Raw genomic sequence first — 10,491 nt, 5'->3', positions numbered from 1 at the left:
GCGTCGAAAATGTGGGGAGGACGCGATGGGGCTTAAACGGCGGATGGGCTGGCGCAAATTTGGCGATTGCCCGGCGGGCGGTCCGGCCGGAGCTTGGCCCGGCGAGCTCTTTCAATCGACGCTACGGCATCCATTGCTAGCTCAATCTCCCGCATTAAAACTTCCCCAGCAGCCACTGGATAGTCTGCATCATGAGTCGCAATTGGATTCCGGCCCTTATGGCCATTGGCATGGGTGTCTGGACTGGTAAGTATTGGGAATTTCCACACTCGCTCATTCATATGAGCATGTGATTGCCATCAGCTTGCTAATTGTTACGTTTTCCGGGTCTGCAGGATACTATACCTTCCAGCCTGCGTTGCGAGAATTGCAGTCGGAGAAGACGGGTCCTCAGTAAGGCCCACCTACCAAGTCATCTCTTTTGCATGCCGTTCCCTGCTGACTGGAATGCTTCACCGATAGGACTCCGCCGGCGCAAGACCAAAAGATCGCTCCCACTCCCACTCCCAGTTCAGACAAGGATTCGAACAAGCCGGTGACCCAACCCAGCGAAGCGAAGACCCCCGAGGCTCAAAAAAGCTAGTTTACAACTGAATAAGTCGCTTGAAATGCATACACTGAGACGCCGCTGGTCGGTGATATATAGCCAGAATAATGACCGCATTGATCCTTTTGCGAGTTCATGACTGTATGGAATAGAAGATAAAGTCATGAATGGAGCCTGCACTGACTTCTCAGTAAGTGTTAGCAATGACTGGGACATTTTGTCTTGCGTAGGCTACCAAAAACATGGACTGCAGTGGGATCAAGAACGCAGGCAGATTATGTGCAGCTCAAGTATAGTACGAGCTTCCACCATTGTCCATGTGACTTAAAGCTCTCGGTCATCTATAGCCAATATCTGAAATAGCCATTTGAAGATAAAATAACGTCCAGTATCTCTACGCAAAAACCCAGAATATCAAATTGAACACAGTTATTTAAATGATCCACTCTGTAAATGTACATCCTTGACCTAAGTATTATAGAAGCCTATACCCTCCCTAGAAACCTATTTCAAACGCCCAGCTCCAGATGCGCCCATCTTCCCATGCCTGTTACACCTCTTGCACGAGCTTGCCCGAGCCATTGCCACCAAATACACGTCCTGCAGGTATATCGAGCCATTCCTCCGGCACGCCTACTCGACTGCCTTCGCGGCCACTTACCCACCTCACCATTGTCGGATCGGGTTTCTCGGGTTCCGCGACCTCCTGGTCCGCAGAAGCTGCTTCGGCTGTCTCTGCAGCTGGAATACGTCCTCGGCGCTTGGGTGCCTGCTTCCGTAGAAGCCTGTTGATGGTATCCATCTGTGATTCTCATATCAGCATCGACTTGGAGTACAGAAACTCCCACCCCGCTGCACTTTGCGGAACCCTAGATGGTACGTACCTTCTCCTCCTCATTCCGCTTCTCGCTGAGGTTCTTTCTACGACGAGCCATTTCGGCACGACGCATGGCGCGCTCCTCAGCCGTCAGGTGCTTCTTCACCTGGGGTTCTGCTCTCAGTCAGACTCACGATGCTTCCAATGATCATGCGGGACGTAAAAGACTCACCCATGGGAAGTTGCAGGAAGTCGTTACCCAGATTACCCCTTTGCCGTTTGGTCATCTTGCTCAGGTCGGCGGTCGGGGTATCGTCATCGCTGTCCAGATCGTCCTCTTCTTCCTCCTCTTCCCCTTCTAGATCCTCGGCACCACCATTGGCCATCATACTTTCGTCCTGGTCGTCTGGCTCGCCTTCAGCGTCTGACTCCAGTTCCGAAAGCTCCTCATCGTCGTCGTCCTCGTCGTCATCGTCCAGCTCCATCTCTTTAGCCTCTACACTTTTGACGGCCTTCCCGCTCGGCGCTGCTGCTGCTGCTTTCGCCTGCCGTTTGGACACTGGCGGCTGGGGCGGCGCATCGTCCATGTCTAAATCGCCATCGGCATCTACATCATCGTCGTCTTCACCTGGCGCATCTTCATCATCGTCCACCTCATCTTCTTCCTGGTCTTCCAGGTCGTCTTCATCGCTTGTATCCACTTCAACAAGCTTTTTCTTGGGTCTGCTGGTACGGGGACCCGTCACAATGGGATTCTCCGTGAAGACATTGACCGAACGTCTGGTCGATGCACCACTTCGGGTGCTACCACTGGTAACTTCACGAAGTTTACTGGACGGCATCTTTACTGTCAAATGGATTGACTTGTGAGTAGAAGTCCCGTGTAGGTCAGATGCACCGCGTGAAATCGTCACCGCTGGGGTGGAGATGGCAGCCCGGGCGGCAGCTCTCGTGGATCTGGTGTTCATGTTAGCATCCATGCTCGGCTGGTCATCCCGCCCCAAGCGGGAACGTAGTGAGCGACGCAAAAGCATTGTGGCTGCTAGTGAAATCCCCGCAAAACTCCCAATGACAGAGAACGCAAAGTGCAAAACTGAGATGCAATCCCAGCCGCACAAATCTGAGGATAGAGCAAGCAGGAATGAAAGCAGGCTCAAATAAGATGAACTGTGCGACAGGCTAACAAAGGGGAATGGCAGATAGAGAGTAGAGCAAGATGGAACAAAGGTAGTTGGAAACAGATGAAGACTGGGTAGCAGGGGTAGTGTTATGGGGTAGCCAGATAATGTGTTTGGAAGTAAACTCAAACAGAGTAACAGTGATGAGGGGGATTATCTGGCTTTTTCCCTGGATGTCCCGGTGGATGGACAAATGGTGGGATTGCGGAGGCAGGGAAGAGGGGGAAGGGTGAAGAGGGGAGTGAATGAGCGCATCTGGAGGTCAAGAGAGATGGGATCCTCGCGATGGGCAGAAGCAGCGCCAGATTACCATCATCCACCGCTAAGAATGACTACGTGGGCCAGTGTTCAGGATGAGCCATGCACTCCGGAAAGGCACAGGACATCCACCCCTATCACATCTCTGACGGACGCCACTTGGACATCTCCCTGCGACATGGACCATGATGACGGAGCCAATGGGAGCATTTTGAATGCAGATGTTCAGGGCCGATGGGTTTTAGGTCCAAGAAAAAAGGCGCGGTCAATCCAACGGCGGTGCGGTATCTGGCGCAACCCGGACGCGGACTTAGGGATTATTCCCTGGACTGACCCAGCAGGGGTTTCCCGATGGTTGCGCGGGCAGAAATAGATGAGGCCTCGGGGATGGATAATCAATGTAAATAAACGGGGAGGGGGTGAAAGAGAAGGGGGGTGTAATCCTCTGTTTTCTGATGTTTCGCAGATGTTGAACAAATGTATAGAGACCCGGCCAGAAGAGACCAGAACAGACCAGATGAGACGTGACAGGGAGACAAGGGCAAAGCAGCGAGGGTGTGTCAAGGCAACTAATACGAGGACGACTCACCGAGAGGTGATGGGATGCTTTCTCTAGTAGAAAGTAAATGGTCGTCAATGCAACCCCAAGTGAGACCTGGGCTTGGACAACAGTGGCCGATGTTCTGAGTGGACTGGCAGGCAGAGAAGTACACGTATGTGTCGGTACCTGATCGAGCGACCCAAAACCAGAGCAAAGCAGAGAATGAACCGGTTTGATGGAAATGCTTCCTTTTCAGTAGGAAGAATCCTTGAAGATCCGCGGACTTTCGCCTCTTCCTTTGGCCGCTTCGGCGGTTCTGCCAGGCGGTCGGTAATCCTTGGCCGCCTTTCCCTATCATCTTGGTTTGTCCACCGCAACATTTATGCTTATATGCCATACTATATAATAACTTCATTTGAAATAAACTATTTGAGTATATTCTGTGGTATCTAAATTTATCTCTTTCATTTTTAGTTGGTAAATAGTCTTCTTGTAAAATCCCATGCTGTCAACCCCCATACTAGTAACTATCTATCATAGATCGGATAATATATTTTAGGTGGAGATACTACTTTCTACTATTTAATATCTACCAGTAGCTCCAAAGAGTGATACCTACAAGTATAGGTTGCTAGTAAGCAGCCACATTCATTTCCGTCGCAGTTTAATGGTATCTCAACCTGTCAGAACATCCCCTAGTGTGTTGCCCAGTAATCATAAAGTTCAAGTTTCACCAGAATTAGCCTTTGTGGCCCAAACCGCATCCAAACCTACTACATCTCCCCCCAGAAGTACCTGTCGTACAGCCCGTACCGCCTCCATACATACCACAAATACAGCCGAGGTCGGGGCAACCCAGTGTCTCTCCTCACTTTATCTTCCCTCACATGGTTACTATCCATTGCTATCTCCTCACTCAACTAACCCCTTCCACTCTCCTATCCCTACTTTTCTTAATTACACCTCCCCAGACAAACCATGGCGGACTCTAAGCCCAAGCCATCCTCAATTCCTTCATGGCAGCAGCCCTCCAACCCCAACAATGACAACTCCGAGTCTACCTCATCGCCGACCTCCGACGACACCTCCCGGTCAACTCTCATCGAACAAGCAGCCAAATTCCTCGAGGACGAGTCCATTCGCGACGCTCCCACCGATCGCAAAGTGACATTCCTGCAATCCAAAGGTCTCCGAGAGGATGAGATCAACACCCTCCTAGGCATATCATCCACCCCCAAGGCGAGCGATACAACCGAGGAAGAAGAGAAGACCGCTTCCCCGGACACCACTCCTCCCAGCAGCACCGACCCAGTACCATCATCAGCACCAGAACAAACAGACAATGCCTCAGCATCATCAACCACCCAATCCACGCCATCATCCTCAATCACCACACCCACCCCATCACCAACACCCTCCAAAACCACCACCACCCGCGACATCCCCCCCATAATCACCTACCCGGAATTCCTCTCCACGCCCACCAAACCACCCCCACTCGTAACCCTGCGCAGCGTGCTCTACACCCTCTACGGCGCCGCCGGCCTCAGCGCCAGCTTCTACGGCGCCAGCGAATACCTGATCAAGCCGATGCTCTCGAACCTGACAAGCGCGCGACAAGAGCTCGCCTCCACAGCAACAAGCAACCTCCAAAAGCTAAACGAGAAGCTGGAGCAAAACGTCTCCGTCATCCCAGAAAGTCTCAAGAACAAGACCGCAAACACCGATAACGACACATCCTCCACCGACACCGAGTCCATCACCTCCGACCCAACGGAGCTCTTCCACCGCGACGTCGCCACTCAAACAGCTACCTCGGACTTCGCCGCAACCTATAACAACAACAACAAGACAGGCACAGACAAGGACTCACCAGCAGACCCCACCGCAGCAGTAACCGACCACCTCAAGCGTCTTGAGAGTATCCGGTCTCAGCTCCGCGAATGCTCCGACACAGAGAAGGAATCCAGCACGCTGGACAGTGGGATGCGCACGCGCTTGAATGAACTGCATCATTACCTGGATGGGTTGATCTACAGTAAGCCTGGGTTTAACCCGCTCTCTGGATACGGGATGTACAGCACGCCTGGCATGGATTCGGGGAGTGGAGCGGCAACGGGAGTGGGCAAGGGTGAGGAGGATGCGATTGCGAACTTCAGGGCGGAGATTAGAGGTGTGAAGGGGGCGTTGTTGAGCGCGAGGAATTTCCCTGCGGGTCGTGGAGGTAGGATTGGGGGTGTGGCGGGGAGGTAGAGATGGAGACAGCGATACCAGTGTTTGGCTTTCAGTAGTATCGGTATTTAGTTGAGATATGATCGTGGATGGATGGTTACTGTATATATTATATAACGTATATCAATGCTTCGTTGTATTATACCTGCATTGTAATGACTGTCGGCCTGTAGCAGCTTTAACACAAAATCAACATACTAGTGATTTCCCATAGTATTACTGCATTTGAATAGAGTAGCTGCCCTGCGAGAAGGACCAAAGCAAAGACACATATATAGGCTTACGGCTTTTCAATACTACCAACCATAGAATAAACATAGTAATAACATTGACATCTGAAGGAACAATTCGCAAATAGCCCAACCAAGGCAAAACGGGACCGGACAATGAGCAGTACAGTGAAGCATAATAAAAGAGGACTCGTCTTTCCTTTACATACAACTCATAATCGTTCTTTTTTACTTCCTTTTCCTGTCATAGCCTCTTAAATTGAAACTTGACTCAAATTTACGGGGTGGCCCGGCTCATGCTGATAAGACGCTTCACACCAACCTGTTGATAGAGTATTAGTATGGGTATAGTTCAGTAAGAGGGTAGAAATACTCACCATCCAGTTGCCGCACTCGTCCAGTCGGTTAGTCATGATGTCGACGTGGATAGTCCGGGCGGTCTCGTAGTCGCGCGCCTGGATGGCGCGAGCCAGCTCCGCCATGTCCGCAATGGTGTTGGGCTTGAGCAAGTCCTCGTTGTTGAGGTGGTCGAACAGGATGTTCAACCGGCGTTCGGCATCATCCACCTGTGCTTTGAAGGAAGACGGGGCCCGAGACTTCACGCGCTGCATGTCTGCGGAGAGGATCTCATAGACAGGCATGGCATCGGCCGGGATGTGGGAACGGTCACCGGGGGCTATGAGAAGTCAGAAACAGAGGCCACCAATAGAGAGGTATGGGATCACTTACGGTACTTAGGCGGGGCAGGTGCGGGCTTCTTCTGCGAGGAAGCCGTGCTTGGCCGGGATCCCGGGGCGGCCTGAGGCGGAGGGGCTTGTTGCGGCGGGGGCTGCACGTGTGGCGGAGGAGTGCTCGGGACATAGTGGCCCGCGGCCGGAGGTTGAGGGGCATACGGAGAAGCAGCTGCCTGCGGGGGCGGAGGGACAGGTGCCCGAGTCTGCAGTTGCGGGCTGGCAGCCTGTGCGGCTGGGCTAGGAGCATACCGGTTGGGGGGAGGAGGCATGGTAGGCGGCGCGTTGTATGGAGAGGGTCCCCGAGGAATGGATGCTGGGACTCCCATAGTGGACGCCATGGGAGGAGACTGGGGCAAGGAAGCGTAAGGGTTGGCCGGCGGAGGGGGCATCGTAGTCGAAGCCGGCTGCACGGCGGGTGGCGAGGTCATCCGTGGGGGAGGAGCAGTGCCCTTCGGCGGAGGGGGAACTGAGGGTGCTCGCTGACCAGCCGGTGGCGGAGGTCCCTGTGTGAGAGTGGGGGACTGGTTGGGGAAGGGAGACGCAACCGTCGCAGCGGCAGGGGTGGACCTGCGAGGTGTGGGAGCTTTGGCAAAACCTTCTGGCAGATCGTTCCATGCGGGCAGATTCGTGGCAGTGGTGTAGGTGGTGACGGTAGGGGCAGGAGATTGGTTGGGTGCACGCGGAGGCGGAGGCACACCACCGCCTAGGGGCTGAGCACCGTAAGCAGGTGCCTTGGGCGGCTGATATCCTGCAGGGGTGTAGCTGCTACCGCCAGCTGGGGGCGCATATGGGTTGACAGGCGGCGCCGGCGCGGAAGCAGTAGGCGGAGCATAAGGGTTGGCAGCAGCAGCAGTTGGGGGAGCATAGGCGTTGGCAGCGGCAGTCGGAGGAGCGTAGGGGTTGACAGCCGCTGCAGTCGGAGCGTAGGGACTGGGAGCAGCAGCTGGCGTAGCCGGTGAGTAAGCTCTCTGAGGCTGGAATGCGTTAGGCTGGGGGAGAGGCTTGTTGAGGGCGGCCCTGGTCACAGTTGCGGCGGCGGGCTGCGTTCTCTGAGGGGCTGCCTGTCTCGTAGCCAACTTGATACGGTTCCGTGCAATCTCAGCCTCGGGGTGCTTCTCCGGCACGAGGTCGAGATACTTCTGCGCAACCTGCAGGCGTCCGTGTGTAGCAACAACGTCGGCATACTCGATGTACTTGTCGTACAGCGTGCTGAGCTTCCAGTCCGACTCCTTGGTGCGTTCGGTGTCCTCGAACTTGGTGACCTGGCGGAAGATGGTCACCTTCTCGATGAGCCCCTGCAAAGCACGGACGTGAATCGAGAAAGCAGAGTCATCAGCGGCGGTCTCGATAGCCTTCTGCTCATTCTCACGAAGCTCCTCAATCCAGATTGCAACGACCTTCTCTAGCTTGGAACCGGCCAAGAAACAGAAGGAAGCATCCTTGCGCATACCCTTGTCCTCGTTGTTGCGGAGTTCTTCCTCCAGTCGGTCACCCAGAGCCTCGCAAAGGTCAGCGAAATCCTTCTCGTCAGCGAAGGTGCAGAGAGCCGCCATGACCTCCTTCCAGTTAGAAAGGTCAGCGTTGTAAACCACGTCCCAGAGGTTCTTGCCGACAATGGAAGCCAGCAGGCGCACGTAGTTGGGGCTGTTGGTCTGCTTCTGGAAGTAGTGCTCCTGGGCCTTCTCAATGCACTTGGGACCGCCGCAGATGGCGATCATGAAGGCATCAGAGAGGCGATCCTCCTTGAGAGCAACGTCCAGAGCCTTCTCGAAGTCACCGAGGAGCAACGCGCGGGTAATGCCCGTGTCGGCTTCATTCTCCGAACCGTTGAAGATATGGAAGGGATTGTTGGTCTTGGCTCCCTTGGAGGCAGCCAAGTCGGACAAGAAACTGTCTGCTTCGGGATTGGCATCAAACATCGACTGCAGGCGCCTGTGCTTCTTGGCTCCCGACCCGCGGGATTCCTTCGTCGCCTCCCCATTGACTTCCTCTTCCTTATCGAGACCGAGCTTAGACAGGCTATCCGCAGCCTCGTCTGCTTGGTCAGCGAAGCCAAGGTATTCGACCAGTCCCTTGCGAGGGTCCTTAGAGATCAAGGCTTCAATAACCTTCCAGTCAGCCTTCTCCTCATCGGAGCCAGCGTTAGCCGCTCTGCTTTCGCAGATGCTGCGCAGATCGCCCTCCTTGAGAGCGGTCTCGAAGGTCTCAGTCGACTTCCCAACAGCTTCATCAACCTCAAACGGAGTGATCTTAATCTTGGATGCACGCTGTCCCTTCTCAACCAAGTTGACCGAGACGACTCTGCCACCAAAGCCGAAGGTGGCGCTGCAGGGCCTCTCGAGCCACTTGGGAGGCTTCGGCAACGAGAAGCTCGAGACCTGAGGTTGAGTCTGTGCCTTGGCAAAGAAGTCCTCGCCATCCAGAGCCTGATTCTGATCGGCGATGGCCTGTGCGGTTTCGGTGCTAGTGTTCTGAATGGTCTGGATGGAGATCTTTCCATCGAACGATGCGGTAGCGAAGAAGTTGGGGTTGTGCGGGTTCCAGCGGGTCTGGAAGGTCCAGTTGGTGACAACGGGGAATTCGCCATAGGCGTGGCCGGTTTGCGGGTTCCAGCACATCGTACGGTTATCTTTTCCGGAGGAGAGGAGCAGATCGGGGTCCTGGGCACACCAGGAAAGCGACAACACACCGGACTCATGGCCGCGGAGGGTCCTCTCTGGAGCGTGCGAGTTACGGAGATCCCAGACACAGATCAGAGGATCGGACTCGAGAGGGGTCGCAGTGACAAGTTTCGTAGGCTGCGCTGCGTTAGCCCAAATTAGGAAACATAAGGGATGTTCCTGAACGCCTCACCTTCTCCGGGTCCCAGGCCACAGCGCTAACTGCCTTCCGGCCCATGTTGTTGAGAGTCAAGCTCTCCTTCTTTGTCTTGACATCCCACACAGTAACAAAACCTGCGCTGCTACCAGTGACCAAGATGTGTGCAACCTTCTTGTTCCAGTCCAAGCATTCGATGTCGTCCGCGCGGGCCGCCGTGCCTCCGAGTCGGTATGGGTTCGCGACATTGTTCAGGTCGGAAATGTAGAGCTGTCCAATCGTGAGCCTGAGTGTCTAGACTCCTCTCCATCATATGTAGCCTACCTCGCCCTTTGCACCACCGGTTGCCAGCAAGTTCGAATGTTTGGGGTTGAACTGGAGAGCCTTGATAGCCCCTGAGTGTTTGGAAGTTCTCGAGATCACAGCATCACTTTCAAAACGTCAGCCAATTGTACAGCCCCAACATAGAGCACACCCGCCAACTCACTCGGAACCATTAAGCAGCTTATCGGCATCCCACAAATCCAACGAGCCGTTCTCCAGAGCACCGGCTATCACACCCCGCGAGTTATCTTCGGATTCCGTCCACGCTAAGTCATTGAAGCTATCGGAGCGATATAGTTAGCACGTCGGCTTCCCTTATACGGCAAATTGCAGGGTAGACGCAAGGCTCTATTTACCCGGAGTCCGTATCAATCTTAGCTACCGGCTGTAGCTCTCCGCCGGTCTCATGGCGGCTGAGTGCCAGATCCCAGAGCTCCAGACATGTCTGATTGGAGAAGTCGACGTCAACAGCACCGGCCCGAGTACCGGTAGCGATCAAAGGCGACGCAGCCCCGGGGGACCAGGCGAAAGTGGCCGTCCGGGGAATCTCCCTCAGACGCACCATGGTGAGATGTAAAGGAGCGGCGGGAAAAGGAAAGGGTATAGATTAGGAGAGTTAGGACCAGACACGAATTAGGAGGGTCTGGCACCAAAGGTCATAGACGAGAAGCAACACCAGGAGCGGGAGAACCAGAAAAACGAGCAGAGAAACAACCTAAGAAAGAAACCTCCCCTCTCTATAGAAGAACCGAGGGGTGCATGTACGGTGAGTTGCCAAGTATGCGATCGAGGGCGTCACTGCAATCAACCAAG

At 54.3% G+C, this 10,491-nt stretch overlaps 4 protein-coding genes across 4 annotated transcripts; 2 read left to right on the top strand and 2 right to left on the bottom strand.

The window, feature by feature from the left end:
* Positions 1-191: 191 nt before the first annotated feature.
* Positions 192-583, top strand: AtWU_06204 (uncharacterized protein; the record flags this gene model as incomplete). The annotated part of the gene is made up of 3 exons (XM_035501314.1): positions 192-246; positions 336-393; positions 463-583. 3 exons carry the CDS (start codon positions 192-194, stop codon positions 581-583), a joined length of 234 nt encoding a protein of 77 aa, XP_035357207.1.
* Positions 584-1,097: 514 nt separating this feature from the next.
* AtWU_06203 (PAPA-1-like domain-containing protein) lies at positions 1,098-2,398 on the bottom strand (the record flags this gene model as incomplete). The annotated part of the gene is made up of 3 exons (XM_035501313.1): positions 1,098-1,349; positions 1,432-1,538; positions 1,597-2,398. The coding sequence occupies 3 exons, from the start codon at positions 2,396-2,398 to the stop codon at positions 1,098-1,100; spliced, it is 1,161 nt and encodes a 386-aa protein (XP_035357206.1).
* Positions 2,399-4,319: 1,921 nt separating this feature from the next.
* Positions 4,320-5,594, top strand: AtWU_06202 (peroxisomal membrane protein PEX14; the record flags this gene model as incomplete). Its single annotated transcript, XM_035501312.1, has 1 exon — positions 4,320-5,594. One exon carries the CDS (start codon positions 4,320-4,322, stop codon positions 5,592-5,594), a length of 1,275 nt encoding a protein of 424 aa, XP_035357205.1.
* A 486-nt stretch (positions 5,595-6,080) lies between these two features.
* sec31 (putative protein transport protein (SEC31)) lies at positions 6,081-10,243 on the bottom strand (the record flags this gene model as incomplete). The annotated part of the gene is made up of 7 exons (XM_035501311.1): positions 6,081-6,125; positions 6,181-6,479; positions 6,533-9,335; positions 9,391-9,624; positions 9,679-9,784; positions 9,842-9,958; positions 10,035-10,243. 7 exons carry the CDS (start codon positions 10,241-10,243, stop codon positions 6,081-6,083), a joined length of 3,813 nt encoding a protein of 1,270 aa, XP_035357204.1.
* Positions 10,244-10,491: the final 248 nt, after the last annotated feature.

This window comes from Aspergillus tubingensis, assembly GCF_013340325.1.
Source record: "Aspergillus tubingensis WU-2223L DNA, scaffold_7, whole genome shotgun sequence".
In the NCBI taxonomy this organism is placed as follows: domain Eukaryota; kingdom Fungi; phylum Ascomycota; class Eurotiomycetes; order Eurotiales; family Aspergillaceae; genus Aspergillus; species Aspergillus tubingensis.
The sequence above is the reverse complement of the archived record's forward strand: the minus strand, read 5'-3'. Positions and strand labels throughout refer to the sequence as shown.